Below are 27,172 nucleotides of genomic sequence, written 5' to 3'. Positions count from 1 at the left end.
GAATAAACATGGCCTCTTCAAAGAACAGGAGGAAAGTCAGCATGACTGGATCAAAAAGGGAAAGTAAGAAAAGGATGGGCGATAGGAATCAAGGCCAGGGAGTAGGGTTGGTGGCAGATCATGTGAAAGAGACTGTGATTAAGCGTTTTCATTTTATTCTAATTGTAATAGAGGCATTAGCAAGTTGCGAAGAGAGAGTTATGTAATTTTATTAAATTTTTTAAAAAGATTTTTTAACTGCTGCATACCAACTAGACAGAAGTATTAGTAGGCATTTCAGAAGTAGTAATGCTGAAAGGGGTGGTGGTTTTCACAGGATAGAAGCAATGAAGGTGGAAAGAAATACATGGATCTAGGAAGTCATTTGAAGAAATGAGGTATTAGAACTTGCTGACAAAATGTGGGTCAGAGAGAAACTAAGTTTTTGACTTGAGCTGTTGGACGGATGGTGGCACCATTTGCTGGGATGTTAACAATGGAAAGAAAACAAATTTGCAGCAGGCTGGGGATCAGGAGTGCAATTTTGTAATGTTAAGTTGAGGTGGAGATTTCTTTGGACATCCAAGTGGAAATACAGAGTCACTGTGTGTCTGAAGCTCAGGAGAGGTTAAAGGACTGGAGATAAGAACTTGGCATTCAATGGCAAAGACGTTCTATTTCATATTAGCATGCTTTGGACTCTCCAATATTTAGAGAGGAGCAGCAGGAAGAAACAAAGGAGGCCAAGGAAGAGGAGGTAACAGAATAATGAGAAGTATGTGGTGATAAGGAAAAAATGTGACAAATGTGTTTAAAGAGCAAGGAATTTTCAATTGTTGTGGAACATTGTTGAGGTCACATTAGGCAAGGTTAAAAAATGAATATCCAATTTGGCAGTATTAAGGTCATCTGTGATCTTGACAAGTGGGATTTCTGTGGAATGGAGGGTACAGATTTCCAGTTGAAATGGATTGATGAAAGAATGGGATGTGAGGAAATGAAAGCAGTGAAAATAAACAACACATGAGATAAACTGTCTCTTTTGTCATAGGAGCAGAGAAATGGGGCATTACTTCATGGAGAAGGTGGTGATGATGCAGTCAGTTGCTGAGGGTATACTGAGGGAAATGACCCGTACAGAGGGATAATTCATGTGACGCCCTTGAAACAACCATGACAAAGCTTTTAATATCCCCATTTTATAGATGAAGAAACTTTCACATAAATTAAGTTTCTAAGGTCACAAGATGATAAATGACAAAGCAAGAAATAGCCAAATTATGGAAAGAATTTGAAGTCATTTTTCTGTGATTTCAAAGTCTAATCTCTTTTTCACTATATCACTGGTGTAGGCTGAACAATGCTCCTCACCTCCCAGAGATGCCCACATCTTAATATCTGGAGCCTGTAATGTGTTACCTCATGGTAAAAGAGATTTTACAGGTGTGGTTAAGTTAAGCATTTTGAGCTGGGGAGATTATCCTGCATTATCTGGATGGGCTCAATATAATTGCAAAGGTCCTTATAGGAGAAAAGAGGAAAATCAGCATTGGCAGTAGGGGATATGATGATGGGTATAAAGAGTTGGAGTGGTCTGATGAAGCAGCCATGCGCCAAGGAATGTAAGGGGCCTCTAGGAGCTGAAAAGGGCCAGGAAATGATCCTCCCCTTAGAGTCTCTAGAAGAAACCAGCTCTGCCCACACTTTGATTTTAGACCAATGAGATTTATTTTGGGCATCTGAACTTCAAAAGTGTAAGATAATAAAGTTGTGTTGCTTTAGGCCATTAAGTTTGGGTAATTTGCTACAGCAGCAATAGGAAACTAATCTACCACCTTTACTATGTTAGTTAACTCTTTGCAGAATTGTCTATTGCTCCTTAGTTCAGGTTATATGTGTTTTATCATGGCGCTGTCCAATGATTATACTGAATAAACAAATACTAACTTCTGTATTTAAAACATTGCTTTAGGGGCACCTGGGTGGCTCAGTCGTTAAGAGTCTGCCTTCGGCTCAGGTCATGATCCCAGGGTCCTGGGATTGAGCCCCACATCGGGCTCCCTGCTCAGCGGGGAGTCTGCTTCTCCCTCCCCCACGCCCCCTGCTTGTGTTCCCTCTCTCACTGTGTCTCTCTTTCTCAAATAAATAAATAAAATCTTTAAAAAAATTAAAAAAAAAATAAATAAAACATTGCTTTACTTGACCATCAAGACAAGGATGACAGGGCACCTGGGTAGCTCAGTTGGTTAAGGGGCTGCCTTCAGCTCAGGTCCTGGAATCCAGCCCTGCATTGCATCTGGCTCTCTGCTCAGCAGGGAGTCTGCTTCTCTCTCTGCCTCTGCCCTCACCACCCCACCCCCCGCTCCTGCGCATGCTCTCCCCCCCCAAATATATAAATAAAATCTTAAAAAAAAAAAAAGACAAGGACGACAATCCTACACAACTTCTTGGGTAGTATATTTGAAACTTCTGAAGATTACTCTGGCAAATTATTTTGGATACTAGGCCCTCAGTAGCCCTTGACAGGGAGTAGCTACAAATCTGAGGGCTTCCAAGTCTTGAACTCTGGAGTGTGGGTTTCTAAAATCTCATCTTGTCCAGAAAAAAAATTTACCTTGCCCCATCTCTTATAGATGTTCTCTATAACTTTTGATGAATCAGTAATCTTGTAATTTGGGGGAGTTGAGCTTTTTAAAGACTTCTTTGATCTGATTTATAATTCAAAGGATGAATTTTAATCTCTGCCACCAATATGGTCATAGCTCTTTACCCTGAAAATTAAATTCCAGATCATACATAAGAAATAAAGCTTACCAAATAATATCTTGCATGCTTTTATGTGACTGTTGCTTTGCTTTAGTAAGAAGTAAGAGTGAATGAAGCAAAGTATTTGGAAATATTTTGCATAGGTATGGCTCACATACATTATAACATTTCTGCTTCTGATTCCAGTTATTTCTCTTAGCTTTTAGATGTGGGATACATTTTAGCCAATTTGGTTTATTAATATAAAGAATGTACAATTGGGGAAATGAAACAGACTTTAAGAAGAGTTTTTTTAATTAAAAATTTTTATAACTGCATTTCAAAAGTAAACGTGACAATCATTTGGACTGAATTCTCCAAACTTCATTATTAAGCCTGTGAAAACTTTCCAGTCAGCGAACAGAGTAGTTGGCAGCTACGCACATTCCGTCAAATGGGTGTGAGAAAATATTACTGAATCATATTGACAGGAAAGGGCTTTCTCTTGCTTAGGGCAAAGTGTAACCAGATTTATGAAGAATTTCTGAGTTAGCCTCATACATTCTTCAGGAACAAGTGTGAATGGGGTAAATGATGTAGGAATTTTGCTTAGGAAATGCATAGGAAAACTGGAATAGTTGGTGGTTTCAAACCCTGAAATGGACATAAATACTGGAAAATGTTGATGGATCCAATATTAAAGAAAATCTATAATTTTAACAAATAACTTTTAAATAACAAAAAATGGAAAGCATAACCCCTCTTTTTTAGCAGTACCTGGTTTGTTGTGAAACTGTGATAGGAATTATTTTGTAGGGTAATTCACTTTCACATTATAAATTAATAACAATCAATTTTGAGTTATTGGCTTTTTGCTCTTCAGGATTTTATTTTTATTTTTTAACTAATATTTATGGGCATAGTTACATTGTCCTCTACATTCTTTAATTTTTATGAAATTATACAAAGTGGTATTTACATAATGATGCATATTCCAGATTCAGGGTCACCTGTCCAACTTTGGAAAGTGGTAGGATCTTCGACATGACCACATTTTTTCAGTGCTCTTTCCAATAAAACGTGCACTCTGACTGTTAGCCACCTGGAAATAGTAGCAAGATTATTCTTATATGAAAATCAGATTCAGCAGGGCTTTATAGTTCCACAGCTAATACTAATTTCATTTTTGGCATAGTTCTCAACAGATATTTTGGTTTATTTATTTGGCGCTATTAAGTTGGATTAGATTGCATGAGAAAATTGGGATCATTTGTGGTTTTGTTCACTGAAACCTTGAAATTTAAACATAAATATTAGGAAATGCCAAGGAATTCAACAAGTGTCAGGCTTCCATGCAAATAGGTAATAAGTAACATAGGTTTTGTATATATTGTTAGAAGAAACATATTTAAGCTATAAATTCAAATCTTAGATAAAATATCTTTATGTCGCAATATTTGTTCACTGGTGAGACATTTCAGGAATATTTTAAAACAGAACTTGCCCAAACCTGATTGATACCCTAAGTTTACATAGGAGTAGTTAAATTATGTTTTATCCTCCAAGAAATTCTAAATGATCTGAACCTAAATTGGTAATTGGCAGGCAAAGCATTATAAGAACTTCAAGATGATCAGCCTGCCAGAAAAAAGAAATTTTCATTTTCCAAGCTTCATTACAAGTGATACATTGGCATTTTATAAAATGGAAATGGATTGTGGATTTTTGGATCTTTATTCCTCTATTCATATTCCGAAGAAGTAAAACTGATCACTTTCTATGTCTGACCTTATAAGGTTTTTATTTTAAATGTTTTTTTTTTTATGGGCTTTGTTTGTTTTTGTTTTTGTTTTCTTCTTAAAGCATAGAAGACATTGTTATTGTCTGGGAATGGTAGTAATGACATCAAGATATGTGGAGGAATTATTCTGAAATAGATTTTTTTAAAGAAATGGAGTTAATTTTTTACCATTGAGCATTATCTAAGAAATATATTATTTTTCTCAAATAATTTTTTACTGAAAACCTAGACTAAAGAAGCATCACACATGGCTTCAACAACACTGGGGAAGAGTAAGAGGTTAAAGACTTAGGAAGCAGGGAAGAGTCAGCTAAGAAAAGGGTGGGGCTTATTATATGAATTCCATGCTAATTCTTTAAAATAAAGTTAATTTCTAATTGATTAGATAATGCAATTTATAATTCGATAATGACTGATAGGAAACATAAATATATGTGTTTTAAAATGTCATTTATGCTTTTACTACAAGGCTTTTGAAAAACAAAAACAGTATCCAAACTTTAAATAACATACAAATTTATTTTATATTATTTACTTGCCTTTTTGTGCAAGTATTTTCTGGCTCAATATGGTTCCAAAATCTCACATTCAGGGCAAATATAGACTATAACTGCCTGTGTAATTTGCCACAGTGTATGGATTTTTTTTTAAATATAATACTTACTCATGGGCAGAACCTGAGCTTTCCTGCAGTGGTGTGATCTCGCCGTTCGCTGTAATTGTTCACTTACCTTCCTGTTACAACTGGAGTCTTATATTTCCTATTTAGTGTTCTCTTGCAAAACTTTCCTAAGAATATATTTTTTTTCTGCTTTAGACCCATACAGTATACACATTTTTATTATGCTAATCACATGGGCATGTATAATGGGCCACACTTTAAAATACAGTACGGTGTTTTACTTTTCTGAATATTAAAAACTGATTTTTCTTTTTCACGTTTGATCAGAGTGTATGGCATCATATCTAAAGTAACAACTGTTCCTTAGCACTATGTTTTGAATCTGTATTAATCTATTTACCCTTTGCTTATGGCTTTTATTAACATTATTGTGTGTGCATTAGCGGTCCTTTGCTTCTTAGGGAAAAAAAATCCAAGAAGGGTTTCATTTAGAATTCATTTCCTATAGGTTAATGGAAAGCAATAAGTATAAACAATAAAAACAAAAATCCCTTTGGACCCTATTTGATCCTGCCCTGGTAGTATAACTTCTGCCAAAAATGCTTTTATTTCTGGTCCACCTCATTCTTCAGATAATACATAAGACATCTGTCACTTCAGAGAGACTTCTTTAAGTATATAGGTATGTGTTGAATCACAATACACTGTTTATTTCTTTCAAAGAGAGTTAAACTTTGTGAGTCTTAGTTTGATTTATTGCTTTTGGTTATTAACAAGGTCCCCAGATGGCAGAGTCCATGTCTGTTTTATTCAGTATCACGGAAGAAGCCCAATGTAAACTTTCTGTTCAGATGTCAGGCCTGTAAGGGATGGAAAGAGTCAAGCATAGGTCCCACTAACTGATAACCTGAAGGATGAGAAACCAAGGGGAGGTGAGCATGAGGAGAGAGGGGAAAGTCTCTTGCTTAGCAATCTGATCACTCAAAGGAGAAAGTTGAGGGGAGGTTTGTGCAGGGAATGGACACATCAGGGTGACCGAAGCAAGGGGCATGGAAGCAGGATGACAGAGAGGAGGCTGTGGGGATTTACGAGCCCCAAACTTGCAGTTCGTTTAGGCTATGATGAGATGAAATTCACTCAAAGCACAATATCAGGATCACTTGACTAATTGTGGTGTGATTTAGTGGGAGATATTGGAGCATAAACATAGCCAAAATGGAAATCTGCCAAATATATTTCTGAAATAACCTAAAAGATGATTTTACTATTGTGAATATAGGTATTTTGAAGTTGCAGGCTTTTGATACGGGGAGGCAGTGGCTCTGGATTCAGATTTCCTTAATTCCCAAACTGGGTCGGCCCCTTCTAAGTGTATGACTTGGGCTGGTTATGTTAGATCCCTAAGCCTTGGTTTCTTCTAGGATGGAGATAATAGTAGCACTGACTATTTCACTGGAGATAATATGGAGATAATAGTAGCACTGGCTATTTCACTGAATAATATGAATATGATATAGAAATTGATTATACCTTTATTACATGAAATGAAGAGCTTTTTGGTAAATCTCATTTATCTGTTGCTATCCTTGTTTTTTTTAAGTATACCATCTCTCTTTTAAAAGAGAGAAAAGAAACTGAAGAAAAATGATACAGTAGTCCAAAGTGATATATTAATGACTTGTATAACACTGAAGAAAACTGTCACCTTGCCTAAGAGACAGCCTGGGCCAGCCAGTCTGCGGCATTTTTCCATTTAATGGTCACAAGAACTAACTGAAGTACAATGATATTTCTGTCTTCCCTTACAGATAAGGATAATGAGTCAAAGGCAATTTATGTAATTTGTCCAAGATCCATCTATGTGGGAAGTGACAGAATCAGAGCTTGAATCAATATAATCTGGAACTCAATGTCTTACACATTAAACTTCTCTTTCATGAAAAATAATGTTTAGTAGTAGTATTTATAGAGTAGACCCATCATATTTCATTTATTTGGTTATGTACGACATTAAAAATACTTGCAGTCATCAGGGTAGCCTGATTTTATGAACATTTTAATGCTTTATTGAAGTGTAGTAGATACAAAATATTGCACATATTTAATGTATATAATTTGATGAGTTAGAGCGTAGACATGCACCTGTGAGCCCATCACCACAATCAAAGTAATAAATATATCCACCACCTTCAAGAGTTTCCTTGTGCCCCCTCTCTCCTTTTTGTGGTAAGGACAATGCAAAATTCAGAGTAAGAAACCAAAGAGTCAATAGCATTAAAATATTTTCTCATGGATCAAAAGCTTTGTGCTATAACCACTGACAAATACTTTCACAGTCATTGAAATAAAACATGAGGAACCCATTTACACTTGCTTGAGAAACACTTTAGAACAGGAAAAACTATTCAAGTTCAAGGACTGAATGATTAAACCCAACTCAATTTTGTTTAGTCAGATGTGAAAAAATCCATAGTTAATTGGTAGGCAAGGTCTCCACATACCAGAATCCAATTATAGAGTCTTCAAAACAATAGTGAAATAAAAGTTAATGAAACATTTTTAAAGACATTATAATTTTATGATACTGATTTATTTTGAAAAATGGCAAGGATAAATTTAAATTTAATATGATAAAATAAGTTTTCTGTTTTTATTTTGGAATTCCAGTCAAAGGAAATATCAGAAATATCACTAAATAGTGAATAATGAATATATACATATATATATATACACACACATATATAGGTATAATTATATGTGAACATATACATAAAATACATGGTGTGCTTCTAAGAGTTCCTTATTTTCTTTTTAATATTTGTCTCGGTTTACTAATGGTCCTAGAAATTTGGCCAGCTATATTATCATTGCCCTCTGAATTGCAGTAAATGTAGGGAACAATTGCTCCAAATCAGCACTAATTCAAATGCGCTTGGACATGTACCAATGCTAACAAAAATAATTACAACCATGAATCTACATTATTATAAGTGTTATAATAAGGAGTGAATTGGTTTGGCACCTCTACAGAACACTTGTTAAAATGTGTTTTTTCTTACAACTCGAAAGTGATGTACATTTGATTTTTTTTTTTTTTTTTTTCAGTGAAGACTTATTTTGTAAGTTAGCATATAAAGATTTATTCTGGGGGCGCCTGGGTGGCTCAGTCGGTTAAGCAGCCGACTCTTTGATTTTGACTCAGGTCATGATCTCAGGGTCCTGGGATCAAGCCCCATACCAGGCTCTGTGCCCAGAGGGCAGTCTGCTTGAGAATTCTCTCTCTCCCTCTTCTTCTGCCCCTCCCCCCATTTGTGTTCTCCTTCTCTCTAAAATAAATAAATAAATAAATCTTAAAAAGAGAAAAACCCTCATTTTTTAAGTTGTTAGTATAATGAAACCCCTTCAGTTAATTAAATGGATGGTTCGTAAGGAGACCGTTTATGATTTGTAACTGTATAAAAGCAAATAAAAAATGAGAGGAATTAATGTCATGTACATTAAGTGCTATTTATACCAGTAAATCTTATTTGATAGTAAAAATGGGTAATCTTATAAAACCACAGAACTTTATTAATTTGCAGATTAACCTGCATGTTTTAAGTGTTTATTTTAAAGAAAAGGGTCTACTTGATGTCATCGATATAGCTATGTTGAATAAAGTAATGGGTATACATACTGATAAGTAGGTCTGCTTTTACCAATTAGTCTTTGTTATTTATATGGAAAGTGGCTTGTAATTCCTTTACAAAGCTTTGAAATTGCTAAGACTCCTCAGAGTTATCTATGCCGGGAAGCCTCTTCGTTTCTAGGAGACAGCTCATCACTTCTTGAGCAGTGCTCCTTACCGTACCTCCTACATACCTTAGCAACTTAGCACTGACTTGACACATAATATGTACTAAAGAAGATTGACGGAATAAATAAATGTATTTTACAGTGTGAATATGTATTTTTAATTTTTATGTGCTTGTCTCATCCACTGAACTACAAAATCTTTAAGATAAACACCATGTCTTATTCATAATATATTTTCTTAAATTTATCATAATATTAACCATGGGATGAAAATAATTCATGTATCAGTCTGATGTCATTTTGACTGCAAGTGACAGAAAACTCAACAACCACACCTTAAATAAAGTTAGGTAATCATTCTCACATGGCAAGAAAACCAGAGGTATGCATTCTAGATTTCATGCCGCAACTCAATCATTAAGTCAGGCTCTTTTCCTCTTTCTGTTCCACCATTTTAAATATTTTACGGTGGCTGTTACACTTGTCTTCTTCCAGAATCATGTCTTGGTTTAGGCAGGAAGAAAGCAGAAGAAAAGAGGTTCTCATCTTGTGATTTTTTTCATGTTTTTCAGTTGGGAAACTTTCCCAGCAGATTTCCCCTGAAATCTCAGCCAGAACCAGTTACTGTGCTGACTTGAGACTAGTGAATAGTCAGTGAAGTGGAGGCCATCGTGGAAGAGTTAGACCAATTAGGATTTAGCCCCTGGGATTAGAATAGGGGCTTATGCTCCCAGAGATCAGTAGATTCCGCCTTCCACTTAAACAGGTTGTGCTTGAGTTAGCAGGGAAAAGAGGATCACTGAGTAGTTAATGGACAATATATATTATAGTAAATATTACCTGAAAAGAATTGGATTTGTTATATGTCATATGCTATCCCCAATTGCATCTTTATATTTTTATTTGTATTCATTTGGCAAAATGTAATATCAATTTCTGTTTTTTTGAGGATAATTACAAATGCATAAGTTCTTCCATACTTTTAGTTACAGTGGAAAGGAAAATATGCAATATTTAAAGATACATTGTTTTCATCAACCTTGTTTTTCAAATGTAGGTCTTGCTGTTAAAATTGAAAGGGAAACTCAAATGTTAATTATGTTCTCTGTCTTTTCTTAGACCTGAAAAGATAAATATGAATTTAGATCCCATCCATCAGTTAATTGAGGAAACACAAATCTTCCAGATGCCGCAGTCATCAATAAAACCACCTTGTGACATGGTAGCACCTGCTTCCTCCCCCAGGGACACTTGTCATTCCTGTTCGCCACTTCAGGGGTGGCAATCCCATGCTGCTCACAACGTCTGTGTGCCCTCATGCAACACCAATGAGTGGAATATTTGTGAAGAGCTTCGCCTGCGGGAACTTGAGGAAGTCAAGGCCAGAGCTGCCCAGATGGAGAAGACCATGCGGTGGTGGTCAGACTGCACTGCCAGTTGGAGAGAAAAGTGGGGCAAAGTTCGGGCCGAAAGGAACAGCGCCAGGGAGGAGGGAAGACAGCTGAGAATAAAATTAGAGATGACAATGAAAGAATTGAGTGCATTGAAAAAGAAACAAAGTTTGCCACATCAAAAGGTGTTAGAAACCACCCAGGACCTGAAGCATCCTAGTTTCATAGAAGTGCCCTCTGCACCAGGAGACCAGTTTCAAATTGGTTCACAAACATGTAAGTCTATCAGAGAATGTCTGGTGAGAAGAGAATTCCCTACAAAGGACAACACAGATAGTAAGGTAAGAGAAGAACTCAGCAGAAGAATCCAGAGATTCTGATCATATTTGAATGCCGTATACAGTATTGGGGAGGAAAGGGAAAATGACAAACCCAGTGGTGACTACATTTGTTTGCTTGGGCTGCCATAACTAGGTACCACAGAGTGGGTGGCTTCAGCAACAGAAATTTATTTTCTCATAGTTCTAGAGGCTAGAAGTGTGAGATCAAGGTATTGGCAGGTTTGGTTTCTCTGGAGACCTCTCCTTGGCCTAGAAATGGTCATCTTCACCCTGTCTTCACATCATCTTTTCTCTGTGTTTATCTCCAAATTTCCTTGTAGAGAAACCATCTCTAGGCCCACCATCATGACCTCATTTTAACTTGATGACCTCTTTAAAGACCCTACACCAAATACAGTGTCATTCTAACGTACTGGGGGCAGGGTAAGACACAATTCAGTAGCCCATATTATTGATCTTAGTAATAGTTTTAAGAAAAAGTAACTCAGCATTTTTTTATGTGAAAATAAATTATTTAGAGAGATTTCTCTCCATTTACCCTAATTATGACAATAATAATAAATTATTCTTACAGTAGTTTAAACATTACCCAAGATTTGGGACTTTGGCCTCACAATTAATTCCTGTAAAATGGGTACCATCAGCAAATACCTTTATGGAATGCTTCACATTATCCACTCTTGAAATTTCTTGGTATTATTGGAATCTTGAAGTTTTTGAGAATTCTGCATAAAATAAACTTTTTTAAAACTTTATTTTATATAGCAGTTCATAATATTATTTATCCATTTTTTTTAACCTGGTAAATACTGTTAACAACCCATGGAACATACTTTCAGAAACTTTAGGAGTTCATTTTATCTCTTTAAATAATATCAGTTATTATTGTTACTCCTTTCTACTTAATTCCACCTCTAAAAGTATAAAGCATATCTTGCTCCTCTATAATTCCATCTAAAATTTTAAGTCTTTCTATGATGTATGGGATTTATGGTCTATATAACCTAGATTCCATTGTCAATTAAAAATTTTCAAAGACTGAAATGTATTTCACTATAATGTAGGACATAGAAGAAAAAAAAATCTTGAGGAATGCAAGTTAAAGTTCAGTCATATACCTCTTACAGACTGATAAAGAAATGAAAATAGGAATTTGATGCTGAATCATAACATTTATTTCCTTCCAAAAATATGTTTTCTTCATGATTTTTCTGCACTGGACTTAAAAAATTAACAATAGTTGTTTTATTTTTTTTTTTCTTTTCAGGAAGAAGTTTTGATTATTGACCAGTTAAGATTAAATGAGGAGATGAAACTCAATCTTAACTCTCCTGATTCATTCAAGAATAGTGGTTCTGACAGCTGTACACTGAAATCTGCATTAAGACTGCAGGCAATGACCCTGCCTTTGGAGAGTGAAGTGCCTGAAATTTCAGCTTTGCAAGTTCATCTGGATGAGTTCCAAAAAATTTTATGGAAAGAAAGAGAGTAAGTGTTAATCATTGTCTCCTTTAACCAAGTCTGATTTTCAAACTTATTTAAGTTAAGTCTAACAAACAGGCCATTTGATAATTGACCCATGATTAGTCATTAAGTACTAATATTTAAAAAATGAGTTTGATTTATATTCATTTTTTGAATTTTTTAAAATATCAAATATTTAATATGTAAATATTAAATCACACACTACTGCAAAGGCAGTGGGCCAAATAGGAAATCCAACAGCAAATCAAAATATGTCTCAATACATAAGAAAAAGAAAACACAATATTCTAAAATCTGTGGGATGCAGCAAAAGCAGATGTTAGAATGAAATTTATGCTATAAATGCTGCTTTAAGAAAAAAAGTTCAAATAAACAATGTTACACCACAAGGAACTAGAAAAAGGAAGGAACTTAGCTGAAATTTAGTAGAGGAAGAAAATAACAAAGAAAAATCAGAATTAAATAAAATAGAGACCAGAATAAATAGTAACATAACATTGAAAAGTAGTGACCAATTTTAAAAAAAAAATAAACAAAATTGGCAATGCTTTAACTAAGAAAAAAGAGAGAAGATTCAAAAACCAAAAAGAAATGGAGAAGAAAATAATACAACAGATAACCACAGAAATATAGAATGTGATAAAATGTTACCATAAGCAAACTTAGAAAAAAAACCCAGATAATTCCTAAAAATGCACAAGTTACCAATATTGAATCATGAATCTTGAATCCATGAAGTAGGAAATCTTCTTAGACCAATAACAAGAATGAAAGTTGAATTAGGAATCAAAAATCTCCCAACACAGAAAAGCCAAAGACCACATGGTTTCATTGGTGAATTCTACCAAAAATTTAAAAAAAAAAAAAAATTAATGACAATTTTATCAAAATCTCACAAATCTTACAAATAATTCCCCTAGGAATAGAGGAAATATATTCAAAATCATTCCATGAGGCCATTACTACCCTGATACCAATGCAGGACAAAAACAATACAAGAATAAAAAAATTCTCGGGCGCCTGGGTGGCTCAGTTGGTTAAGCGACTGCCTTCGGCTCAGGTCATGATCCTGGAGTCCCAGGATCGAGTCCCGCATCGGGCTCCCTGCTCGGCAGGGAGTCTGCTTCTCCCTCTGACCCTCCTCCCTCTCATGCTCTCTGTCTCTCATTCTCTGTCTATCAAATAAATAAATAAAATCTTTAAAAAAAAAAAAAAAAAAAAAGAATAAAAAAATTCTAGTTTGCCCAATATAAGTATTGCTACTCTGACTTTCTTTTGACATCCATTTGCATGATAAATATTTCTCTATCCCGTCACTTTCAATCTGCAGGTGTCTTTACGTCTAAAATGAGTCTCTTATAGGCAGCATATAGATGGGTTTTGTTTTTTTAATCTATTCTGACACCCTGTGTCTTTTGATTGGAGCGTTTATTCCATTTACATTGAAAGCTATTATTGATAGATATGTATTTATTGCCGTTTGGACCCTTACAACAGAGATAAAAGAATTAAAAAAGAATCAGAGATGAAGAATGCAATAAATGAGATTGGAAACAGGCATGATGCCATGAACAACAGGCTGGAAAAAGCAGAGGAATGAATTAGTGACCTAGAAGACAAAATAATGGAAAATAATGAGGCTGAACAAGAGAGAGAAAGAAGAATTATACAACATGAGAATAGACTTAGGGAATCAGTGACTCTATCAAATGTGGTAATACTCATATTATTGGAGTCCCAAAAGAAGAAGAGAAAGAAAATGGAACAGAAAATTTATTTCAAGAAATAATAGTGGAAAACTTCCCTAATCTGGGGAAGGAAACAGTCATCCAGATCCAGGAGGCACAGAGAGCTCCCATGAAAATCAACAAAAGCAGGCCAACACCAAGACATATTGTAATTACATTTGCAAAATATAATGATGAAAAAATATTAAAAGCAGCAAGACAAAAGAAGTCCTTAACTTACAAGGGAAAACCCATAAGGCTAGCTGGAGACTTCTCAACAAACTTGGCAAGCCAGAAGGGAGTGGCATGATATATTCAAAGTGCTGAATGGGAAGAATCTGCAGCCAAGATACTCTATCCAGAAAAGCTATCACCAGAATGTAAGGAAAGATAAAGAGTTTCCCAGACAAAAACTAAAGAAGCTCATGACCACTAAACCAGCCCTGCAAGAAATATTAAAGCGGACTCTTGAGTGTTAAGGAGAGACGAAAAGGGACAAAGATAAGAAAGGATCAGAGGAAATCTCCAGAAACAATGACAAAACAAGTCAATTTTTAAATTTTGAAGAGTAATTTATAGATTGTTAGTTTTTAGTTTCTATCATTCTTTTATTATAGCCTTGTTCTCATCATCTCTGGCAGATTCACCTTAATTATAATCACTAATGTATATGGCTAGAATAGCCAGTGGATTTTCTAATTTTTACAGCGTTAGTAGACTTCAGCAAGTCAATAAAAATGAAAAAATATGTCAATATTTATAAGGAACAATTCACAATTTGTGAGTTATTGATTGCAGAAAAACATGCTTTATTCATTGATCATTTGTGGTATAGAGCAAAGAGCACTAGACTTGAGATTAAATGACCTGGATATTCTCCTTGGTTCTGACATACATATTCAGCTACATGATACTGGGTTAGCCGAGACTGCTGTTGTCTCCTTTGTAAAAATATGGATAGTGGTACCTATATTCCAGTTATCGATTGTTTTATAACAAAACTTCCCACACAGTGGTTAGTGTTGAAACAACAATCACCATTCATTCTGTTCATGAAGCTTGAGCATGGCTTTCTTTGGACAACTCATCTCTCACTACATGTGACTTCAGCTGGGATGGCTCAAGGCTGGGGATGACTTGAAGGCTGGAGGCCACAATCATCTGAAGCCACCTCACTTACTCGCATATCTGGCAGTTGCTTGGTTCTCCCTTGGAGTCCTAGTCCGAATACCTGCAGGTGTCCTATCCTTGTGGCCACTTTGACTCCTCACAGCGTAGTGGCTTGGTTGAAAGCAAACATCTTAAGGGTACAAAGAGAAATATATGGCGTTTTAATGACCTTGACTCAAAGTCATATAGCATCACTTCTGCCTTCTTCACTGAATTCTTGTGAGGATCAAACATGAATAATGTCCGGGAAAGTGACTACTAGTGTGAATTACTCAGTATGATTTTTTTGTTAATTCTTCACCTTAGACAGTTATTAGCATTGTGGAATATTTGATACACTTTAAAATATGGTACCCAAATCTGAAAATCATTATTTTTCCATCTCTTTACTTATAAGACTCTTAATTGGGCAGAAAAAAATGGGAAAAAATAAGTATGAATATAATTATATAATGGTTTCAATTTTCCTGGTTTAAATGGATTGGAATAATGATAACATGCCCACAAACCTTTCGCAGGTAGTGTAAGCCCTTTATATGCCATTCTTTATCTGTTAGCCAGAAATTTCTCATTAGTCCCTCTGAAATTTATTCCCACCACTAATTCCCTTTTTCAGATGCTTTGTCTATACCTCACCATATGAATTGATTGTGATAATCCAATCATAATACAATAGATTGTAATAATATTCCTGTGTATATAATAAATATATGTTATTCTACCATCAAATATAAATTCCAAATATAGGTAATCGACATCAGTGGAAGGAGAAAAAATTGAATTAATTTTTAGGCCTGTACCCATATTAAAAATTAATTTCAGGGATGCCTGGGTGGCTCAGTCGTTAAGCGTCTGCCTTCGGCTCAGGTCATGATCCCAGGGTCCTGGGATTGAGCCCCACATAGGGCTCCCTGCTCAGCGGGAAGCCTGCTTCTCCCTCTCCCTCTGCCTGCTTGTGTTTCCTCTCTCGCTGTGTCTCTCTCTTTATCAAATAAACAAAATCTTTAAAAAAAAAATTCATTTGGAACTGTAAGTCGCAGTCAAGTTCTAACCTCTGTGTTTTATTTCTTGAAGGATTTAACTTTTTAGTAGTTATAGACTTCTCTCACACCCACTCACAGTGTTAACTTCCCTGACATAATGTAGTAGAACCATATGAAGCTGTTCCTTCCTACATGTAAACTCCCCGAGGTGCCAGTTTTAATGATACACATGTGTATCTCTACACTCCCACTCAGACACTCACACACACATTAAATTTGACTCCCTGGGAATAAATTAACAATCCCTATAGTAAGTAAATTCTCCAATTCACTGGGACTTCAACATATAAACCATAGTCAGGCCAGAAAATAAGGGGGAAAGGAGACCTCTGATTCCACTTTGTCTCCTCACTCTTCTCTTTAATAAACAGTCCCATGGGTGTTATGTGTCCATGAATCAGCATCAGCATGCAGTCCAGACGAGGCAATCACAAAGCCTTTTTTCTGTCACCAGAGAATGTTTCCCAAGGATATATACTGTTGCAATAAATCTGTCTAACTTTTTAAAACTTCCTCCTGGAATCTCAGCATGTGGATGGGCCAGAGTTGAGAACATGTGAATGTAATTTTTTCTGTTCCCAGCTAGTGGGAAAATTCTCTTGACTAGAGCACAGGATTCAGCCAGGAGAACTCAGGGGATCCTTTCCACCATTGTCACTGGTGAGAACCTCCTTATCAAAACAGTAAACTTTATTATATTATTTGTATTCTCAGTGCTGATCAGTTTTATGAAAAATAATTTTCCAGTATCTAGAAGTTCCTCGTGTATTGAGAATTTATATATTTTTGATCTCTTAGATAAAGACTTCCTAGGTAGAAAAGGTGAGGTGAGGAGGGGAATCTGATCCTCTGACAGAGCGAGGCATACCTAGACATTTAGGGGGAGGAACCTGGGCAATATGAGATCTTAAGTAAAGATGAATTAATGAATATTTTACCATTTAGAACCAGTTCTCAAATTAAACTGCAGATGGCACCTGTATCCCTTAGAAAGTGTTTGTTCCACATCATTTAAGCAGAGCTTTAATCCCCCCCCTCAATTTTATTTCTTAGTTTATTTTCTATAGAAGAGAAGTAGCATGCTTCAATTATTTTGCTTTGCTTCATTAAATGGCGTGTTTTTTCTCGATAAAAGGAGACTTAAAATCTTGATGGGAATATATATATATTCTTCAATGAACACAATGAACAAATTGGCGTGCAAGTCTAGTTAATATTATTTAAAGTAATATTATTAAAGATGAGACAGTCAGGCCTACTTATTTATTCACTATCACTAATGGGATATGTGGTGAACCTTTGTCTTTTTAGAAAAGTAGTTTATGGTTTGTATTCCTTTATATTTTTCTAGCTTTTTGAAGTATAACTGAGAAATAAAATTTGTGTATTTTTACGTTGTACAATGTGATGGGTTTTGGGTGTTTTTTTTTAAGTTTTTATTTTAATTCCAGTTAGTTAACATACAGTATTGCATTAGTTGCTCTTGTATGATACAGTGGTTCAGCAGTTCCATACGTCACCCATGCTCATCCTGACAAACACACGTGATGTTTTGGTATACACTGTGAAGTGAGTACCACAATCAAGCTAATTAACACTCCTTCACTTAACACCATTAATAATTTGTGTGTGTGGTGAGACCACTTACGATCTACCCCCTTAGCAAATTTCAAGTATACGGTATAGTTAGCTATAGTCATCATGCTGTACATTAGATTCCCAGAGCTTACTCTATAACTGAAAGTTTGGACCCTTTGACTGATGTCTCCCCACTTCCCAGCCCCTGGCGCTCACCATTCTATTCTCTGTTACTATGAGTTCAACTTTTTAAGATTGTGCATATAAATGAAATGATACAATATTTGTCATTCTGTGTCTGGCTTATTTCACTTGGCGTAATGTCCTACATATGTACACACACACACAAACACACAACACACACATCTCATATTTTCTGTATCTATTCATTTATAGATGGAGAATTAGATTACTTCTGTATCTTGGCTTTTATGAATAATGCTGCAATGAACATGAAAGTCTCTTCGAGATACTGATTTCCTTTTCCTTGGGCTATATACCTAGAAGTGGGATTGCTAGATCATATGACAGTTCTATTTTTAATTTTTTTTTAATTTTTTGAGGAACATGCATATCTTTTTCCATAGTGGCTGCACCAATTTACATTCTCCTTTACAGTGGCATTTTAACTACATTCTTACCAACACTTGTTATTGCTTGTCTTTTTGATAATAGCCATTCTAAAGATTTTATTTATTTATTTGACAGAGAGAGACACAGCGAGAGAGGGAACACAAGCAGGGGGAGTGGGAGAGGGAGAAGCAGGCTTCCCACTGAGCAGGGAGCCCGATGAAGGGCTCAATCCCAGGACCCTGGGACCATGACCTGAGCCGAAGGCAGACACTTCATGACTGAGCCACTCAGGCGCCCCTGACAATTGCCATTCTAAAATGGTGAGGTGATAGCTCACTGAGGTTTTGGTTTGCTTTTCCCTGATGATTACTGATGTGAAGCACCTATTCATATACTTGGCCATGTGTATGTCTTCTTGGAAAACTGTTTACTCTTTCTCATTCTTTCTGTTTGTTTGGGGGCTTTTTTGTTTTTGTTTTGTTTTGTTTTTGCTATTGAGCTGTATGGGTTCCTTCTATATTTTGGATATTAACCCCTTATCAGATATATGGTTTCCAAATATTTTCTCCATTCCATAGGTTGCCTTTTCATTTTGTTGATTGTTTCTTTTCCTGTGCAGAAGCTTTTTGGTTTTACGTACTTCCACTTATTTATTTTTGCTTTTGTTGCCTGTGCTTTTGGTGCCAAATCCAAAAAAAAGTTTTCTTCTAGAAGTTTTACAGTTTCAGTCTTATATTTAATCCATTTCAAATCACTTTTTGTGTACTTTTGCAAGTGTTTTTTCACTCTGTAGTATCTTTTGCGTTTGGGCAATCCCCTGCCTAAGGAGATGGAGTCTGCTTCTCTGCATAGACTACAAAATTGCTAGTAAGTCTCAACTTGAGTTTCTCTTGTAGCTAATGTGCAGACACTTGACATAGAAACAACTCTTCCGATGTAGCCGCCTGGACTTTTTAGCAGAACCTAATGCCCCGAGAAGAAGAGAGCACCCAGAATCCATCCTGGTGAGGAGAAAGGCTGTGGTAGTAGCTACATCTTGATACCGGAGGCAGCAGTGGTCTCTGGTATTGAGTGAAACTATCGCCATGTCTGGAGTTGGTGGTACTGAGGTCATGCTGTGATGTCTGTACCTAAATGGTGGCTGCAATGAAATGCTGATGGGAAGATTGCTATGGCCTCATCTTTGGTACTTCCGGCTGTTCGGGTTTCCCATTTGCTTCTCTGGATCTTCCCAGAATCTCCTCAAAAAGATTCTTTGAGCTATTAATATCCTTTACTACTTAAATTAGCTAATTTGAAATATTTACTTCTCAGGCACATAATTGATACCAAGAAAGTGTATAGGCAGTGGGGTCTTCATAGGATCAGCTCTGTGGCATGAGAGTAGTCCTTTGTCCCTGCCTGGATTGCCCTGAGCCTTGGTCTCTGATCCTTCTGAACATCTCTGATCTTTATAATATTCTTTAAATTCACCTCTTTTCTAATTAAATTAAATATATATGGCTTTGGCTATTTGCTGAAAGATGGTGAAAATGCTCAAAGATATGATTGTAACTACTTGCGAGTAGAATCACAAAATGACAAATCTGTTGCTGATTAAAGACATAAACATTTTTTATTTATAGTTTGATACTAACTCTAGAGTTTGAACTAATAGAAAAATTGATATCTAGATGTTATTACAAGTTAATTTGTTTTTGTCTGGCAAAAGCATTTGATATTAATAGACCTTAAAGAAAATACTTATTAGATATTTTACAGTGAAACAGTTAAAAAATGATTAATTTTATCCCCAAATATTAATGTTTCAGAAATTTTCATCCCTGAAAAATATTTTGGTTAATTTTCCTGTCTATATATATTTCCAAATTTTATGTTCAATTATTATGGGATCATGACAGTTAACAAAGTATCAAAAGATTGCATAGAAATATAATAATATCTTTCCATAAAAATCATTTTGGTTCACACCTTATCTTTTAGTTCTGCAAATGTTATATATTTTAGCAATAAGATCTATAAAAGTTTACATCATCATATTAAAAATACTACTTTTTTGCTGAACTTTATTATTTTTTAAAAGAAGTGCATAAAATATGCACTATTCTTTAGAGTAAAATTAGTTTTTTTCCGTCGCCTTATTGTAGTTCAAATGATACGATGATAATTTAAATTTCAATTATAAATTTAACTGTATAATTAATCAATTTTGAAAATTCCTCTAAAATATACAGCAAATTGATTAGGCCAGAAATTAAGAATTTAGGAGTGCCCTCTGCTGCATAAATTTAAGTGTGCAATGTCCTCAGTGCTTGCTTGCATAGAGTCACAAATTTTTTTTTCATGAAGCCATACTAAAAATAAAAATATACAAGCATCACATTACCACCAAATACGTGTTTATGAATTGCCTGTCCTTTCACTTCTCTGACTAACTTGTGCCATTTTTGTAATAAAAATACATAATTTTATTTCAGTAAACTAATAAATATTAGTTATTGCATTTAAGATGCATACTTGAAGAGATAAATAATATTCTTTTAAATATTACTAATTTGCCCTTAATAAGGAATAGGAATCTATTTTATTTTAATACACTTGGGCAAAATTCTATTATTTTTATTTCATGAACTGGCTTTGACTACTTATTCTAAGTCTAGGTGTAATCTAGATATAATTATATCTTTAGAATACATCTATGTTTCTCTATAACTAAGATTAAAAGTTTAATTAATATATAGTTTGAAGTGTTCTTCTTGAACCTCTTATAAAATTCTTGAAAGAGTATTTACCTCAGTACTTTTTGATGACATTTTTGAGAATCAACATTTATTCTACAGTAATAGTAAATCATTTTTATGTTAATGTGAGTTTTTTTGCTAACATTATCATTTGATTTATTAAAGTGTAATGTTAAAAACTGATAGTGATTTCTGAACATGTATGATCTTGAATTTGTAAATTTTAAAATGTAGACTTTTCTCAAATTTTCAAGTAAATTTTCATTGTGCTTATTACACAAATGTAGTTAATTAATATCCTTTAATAAAATCACTTTATTAATTTACTATATTCCTTTTCCTTTTTAAAATTTTCAATCCCTGACAAAAAAAGATTCCCATGTTCTTTTCATGCAACTCTAGTAAATTAAAATTATAAATATGGTGACTCTTAAACATTCCAATGAAGTGTAAACTTAGTGAAATTTTCTTATATTTTGCAACTTAAATTTACAAGTCTAAGTCAATACGCAATTTCTTTTAAATATTCAAACGTGCCTAATCATCCAAAAACCTTAAAATTATCCAAATGCCAAATATATAACATATCTTAATGTACAAGATTTTTACATGTTCTGTTTAAGTGTGACACCAAATATTAGTATTTGGCAATTTGTTCATTATTTATATACTTAATCCCATTCTTCTTGAAATCCCAAACATAGTCACTCAGGATAAAAATAATTTCTTGGTAAGTAACTTGGGTGTCATTAGCTGGCTGGGTCTGCTTATCTATCAGGATTTGGGGCTGAGGTTGTTAATCTGGAGCTGTGGACATTCATAGACAGTGTTCATAGAACATAGACTTTTATATCAAGCCCTTTTGTTTGTTAGTTTTAATATACTTACTGTTAATAAGGCATTCAAAATTATAGTCATAAATGGTGCTGGTGTTTTTGCAACCTGAGTCTTCTGAGGTTAAACTTAATTCTCACATGTTCTCTTCAACTCTATGGCTTGGTTCATGCCAATATAATTATATAACTTTTTAATAAGCTGTTTATCCATTGATTGGATTAAACTAATATATTTATGACCTAATTCTACTTTAAATTATTTTCATAGTATCGCTACCTGGAATATTCATATTTCTCATAAATATGTAAATAGTATTCAATTTTGATTCTGGGTGCATCTTCTAGATGTGTGAATATGTTTCTAAGTTCCTTCTAGTGACATTATCACTAAAATAGACCCAAGTGTGTGTATTGGTTAATTATAATTACAAAAAGGTTGTAACAAACAACCACAAAATCTCAGTGGTATACAACAATCAGACTTTATTCAGCTGGCCTCTCTGAGGCAACTAAAGGCTGATTGATCTAGACTGGGCTCTGCAGGAAAGACTGGTTATGGTCCTGTCTCTCACACTCCCACTGGGAGCAGTGAGTCTGCATTGCTATGTACTTCTCATTGCTGTGGCCAAAATACAAGAAGGTAAAACCAGTTGCATAAACACTTGGAAGGCTCAGCCACATCATGCCCACTAGCATTCCATTGGTGATGTCAGGCGCATTTTCCATTTTCCAAAACACTGCAAGTGATGATTTTGTCATGTGTTTCACCACTAAATAACACATATCACCATTTTTCCAGCTGCTTATGTTTTATCACCGTTTTTCCTGTAGCATTCCCCTTTTAAGTATTGTTTTCTGTCAGTTATCTTTAGCTGCAGAAAAAAACTCAACAGAACAACACACACACACACAACCCATAAAATTCAGTTGCCTAAAACAGTGATATATTTTGCCCGTATGGATACAAAAAGGGTGGGCCAGCTCGGCTTGTCTCCATAGTAAGGTTGGGCTCAGATCTGCTTTATGTTTTTATTTGGGGACAGCATTTCCTCAGGGAAACTCTTTTTACAGTGATGGCTGAGACATAAGAGAAGAAGCCCAACCACACAGATTCTTTTCAAACATCTAGGTCTGTCATATCTGCTAGTATCCCATTGTCAAAGCCTAGAAACAAGGGTTGGGGAAAGCAGCTCTGCCCATTGAAGTAGAGAAAAGAGATTGAGCATTTTTTAACAATAATCTGATGCAGCACACAGATGAGGATTGGCCATCTGCAAAGGTCGATATATGCTAATTACAACCAGAAGTAAACAATTATTTTCAGTGACTCACTCTGATAGACATATGGGCATACACAAAAATCAATAATTGAGATATTAAAGGACTGGATTTCAATCCTAACTCTGTCATTTGTTGTACAAATGGATAAATTAATTTCAATTATTTTAAATAAAGATCCCAGTGAAATTGCTTCATTAAAACAAAACTGCAAATATTTTTTAAAAAGTATTTTTATATCCCCAGTAAATGATTGATTTCTTAAATTATTATGTAGACTCCTTGGCATTCTCTTTCATATCAAAGGATTCTTCATTCATATATAGTCACAGTATGAGGTTGGATAAAAGCCATGTTAAAATTAGAAATATATATATATTCATATTCATATTGTTTCCTTATATAGGAGGGAAACAATATGAGTAAGAGAATGAGAGAAATGCATGAATAATACAGGAGAAAGCAGGTAGAAAGTCAAATATTTTGATCCTGGCAAAGTCATATGTTTAACCTACTCTAATGCTAATTGACAGAATAACAAATTAAACCGTTTTATTCAATATTTGTAATTTTTAATAAGCTAGGAAAGTTTTCCTGTGATTATAAAGGTCATATACAAGTATAAAAATAAGGAAAATAGGAAATCAAAAATTGAATGTGTTCCTAAAATTATTTTTAAATTGTAAGTCTATTTTGCTTTTAATTCTTTATTTAGAATGCGCTCATCTTTGGAAAAAGAAATAGAACGACTGGAGTCAGCTTTGTCTGTATGGAAATGGAAATATGAAGAACTGAAAGAATCAAAGCCAAAAAGTCTGAAAGAGGTATGGAGGCATACTATGTAGAGGAAGAAATGAAACTGACAGTTTTCTCTGTTCAGATGTGTAACCTAGTAGGCAGAAAGCTCCATAGACAAGAGGAAAAGTAAAAAATTGAATTTCCTTCACAAGAGGGATATTTTAACTCACATGTTCGTGAACTCAGTCAAACTCAACCCATAAGAAATCTTGTTCTAAATAACACATATTTTTAATGATCAACATTACACAATTAACTATCCATTCCAGGCACATGTGAGGGGAATGCTAAAGAGGTCATTATACCATAGCACTTATAATAAACAATTTTATCTTATTCTTTTGTGTGGCAGTATGAAAATACCAATATATCTCAAGTGCACCTAGGTTCTTTTCATATTGGCTTTATGGATTATTCAGGATCAGCGACTTGCCTTTATACTTTTCCTTCGCATTTTCATCAATAAAATTCTGTCACGAACCTTTCCCATTTCAATGATTTATTAATATTCATTGTTAAAACAATATTAATTGCCCATCTTGTGTGTACCAAAGCATTGTTCTAGGTAAGCATGTGGGATAGAATAATGAGCAAAGAAAAGAAAAATCCTGACAAAATGATGACAAGCCAAATGCTTCAAATGAGTCAACATTTAGTTGGGTGTTTATTTATATATGTATTACATTAATTATATACTATGTATTATACGTTATATATTACATGCATATATCTACACACACACACACATATATATCCATGCATACAAAGCATATGTATGCTGACCAGCTGTCTAAAAGAAGGTGAGTCTCTAAATCAAGTATGTAATTGTGCCTTAATCAAAAGCACTATTCCATCCGTTGTTAAAAAACGTGGTAAGCAGTATTTCTCTTTGTTTATGAAATCCCATATTAATGTTGCTTCAGGTTTGTTTCCAGCAAGTGGTAAAGTTTAGAGTCATTACCTTTGTTGAACTCACATGACGAACCTTAGTTGCCAGCATAAGCCTGACTTAGGAGTCATATGTAGGCGTTCTGACGTCCGTGGAGTATAGTAATGATCATGCACTGGCTCAGAAATAGTCAGCTATGTTACACAGTGGACCCCTGAGATTTAAAATGAGGGAGAGCTTTTCCTAATATTATTAAGCAAATATCTCCTGCTTAAAAATAATTTATTAACAAAAGGTCATTTCAGTGAGAGCCACAGACGGTTAGTTTGAGAACATTTCTCAATGAGGGCTAAATTAAACAAAGCTAACAAGCCACATAAAGTTTACCTCTCCTTTATAGATTCACGTTAGATTGCCAGAGTTGTTTTGTTTTTAGCTCAAGCTTTCGGTATATGTATATATGTGTACACAATGTATGTGTGTGTACATATACACATGCATTTATATACGGATTCATAGCATTTATATTCACAGGTACCTAACTGAACATGATGTCTCTGAGTGTGAACAAGGACAGTAAATTAATGTTATACAGGAAAACAGTTCAGAATACAAGAATTATATATATTTAGAGTGTATGTATATTTGCCCCTATAATTTAATGGGCTCTAAATTTGATTGAGAAAACTAATACTGAAGATAGAATGAGTTTTAAATTTAAAATAAATGTGCATTTACTCTCTCTTGCCACTAGTGGACACTGCAGACTTGACAACATTAGTTTCTTAATGCTTTTTTTCCAAGTAATTTAACATTTATGTAGCAACTGTTTTTGAAAAAAGGCATGGTTTTGAGTTGGTTTACAAAGGATATGTATATTTTAAATGTTTAATGTTTTATATTCAAAGATGATATTTTGGACATTAAGTGGGAACATGTCTACTTTAACAAAGCTTTACAGATGAGAAAAAATAAAACCAATATAGCATTTTACACTGTAAAATAGGTCTACATTTGATACACATACAGAAATATGTATTAGTACATATGTGATCCTTTTACTCGATAAAATTATAGAGGTTTTGAAACAGGGGAAACCTCAACATTGTTGTGAAAAATTTGTTCAACTATTTAAACTTTGAGCACATGTTTCAGTTCAATGGACTACAAATTTGAACATTGAGTGGAAGTGACAATTAATAAAAAGTTTTACTGTAGATGATGGAAAGTTAATTTTAACAGAGAAAAAGAAAAAACATTATTTGATTTATTTATATGAGATTACTTTTTAAAATCTCTTTCTACTCCCTAAAAATGGAATTTGTGATAATCTTTAAAGCCTTTTTGAAGAGATGTGATATGCACATATGTTTAAATTATTTTATAAAATATTGTGGAACATTTGAAAATACTTAAAAACTGAATAAGGAAAAATACTTTGTCACGTAATTTTTATGTATACTTTGTTTTATCATAGATTAGAACAAGAAGAATTTTGTGGTACATTTAAGATGGCATTGTAGAGTAATTATAAGTGTAAAATATTCAAAGTTTCTATTCAGTTGATTGACAGTCTGGAAATTTGTCATGATGTATCCTTTGGAACTTCATGTGAATTCTCTTTTTTACTCCATTCCTCAAAAATTATGATAAATGACCTTCACTTTCACTGTAGCTCCTCATCTATAAAAAAATTTTGAATACAAATGTAATTCTGTTTTAGATGCCTGAAACTGTTACAAGCAAATACATGCCTGGCTAGGAACTGCTGATAGAAAGATTAGCAATTTTTAGAGATGGAAACAGATGTGCTTAATAGACCACGGTTTTTAAAAATGTATTTGAAAATCTGGCATCTTTAGAGGGAAATCATTCTTAAATCACTGACATTTAGCGAAGAGTAAATATAAGAACTTAACTGTAAAATCTAATACGTATTTTAAAACACAACCAAGACAATGAGTAGTAGAAATGATATTCCAAATGCTGTTCCCATGCTAAATTTAATACTTATTCAGCTTTTCATTTGCACATGTGTAAGTACTGATTTGGAATTACAATATGAATTCCAATTTTTTGAAATGGTTATTTTCATGAAACCTCATGATCTAGAGAATCGAATATTTATGGAAGTAATATGGATTACAAATAATTATGGTACTTTTGCTTTAACAATAAATGACTCTGATTCTTTCCATAATGGAAGATATCTTACCATATATGGAGAATACTGCTAACATTTTAAAATTGGTCTCAAACTGAAAAATGAAATGTAACTTTAAAAATGAAATGTAATTTGTCTTTGAAAGTTTTGTACTCTTACTGGAATTTTTTTAAGGATTTTATCGAGGAATCTTCTATCTTTTTGTGATAATAACTG

At 34.2% G+C, this 27,172-nt stretch overlaps 1 protein-coding gene and 1 long non-coding RNA gene across 5 annotated transcripts in view; one reads left to right on the top strand and one right to left on the bottom strand.

Annotated features, from left to right (window-relative positions):
* The window catches only part of CCDC102B (coiled-coil domain containing 102B), a 191,855-nt gene that overhangs the window by 85,712 nt on the left and 78,971 nt on the right, over positions 1-27,172 (top strand). For all 4 annotated transcript variants that reach the window (XM_078060182.1, XM_078060181.1, XM_036107921.2 and 1 more), the window contains exons 5-7: positions 10,062-10,674; positions 11,942-12,162; positions 23,821-23,929. In XM_078060182.1, coding sequence (XP_077916308.1) covers positions 10,078-10,674; positions 11,942-12,162; positions 23,821-23,929 — 927 coding nt within the window. In that variant the 5' untranslated portion in view covers positions 10,062-10,077. The remainder of the gene's footprint in view (positions 1-10,061; positions 10,675-11,941; positions 12,163-23,820; positions 23,930-27,172) is intronic.
* Positions 14,486-27,172, bottom strand: part of LOC144379829 (uncharacterized) — a 487,118-nt gene continuing 474,431 nt past the window's right edge. The window contains exon 4 of the long non-coding RNA XR_013443267.1: positions 14,486-15,186. This is a non-coding gene — a long non-coding RNA (uncharacterized LOC144379829). The remainder of the gene's footprint in view (positions 15,187-27,172) is intronic.

This window comes from Halichoerus grypus, chromosome 13, assembly GCF_964656455.1.
Source record: "Halichoerus grypus chromosome 13, mHalGry1.hap1.1, whole genome shotgun sequence".
Lineage (NCBI taxonomy): Eukaryota > Metazoa > Chordata > Mammalia > Carnivora > Phocidae > Halichoerus > Halichoerus grypus.
Note: the sequence above shows the minus strand (reverse complement) of the source record. Positions and strands in the feature narration are given on the sequence as shown.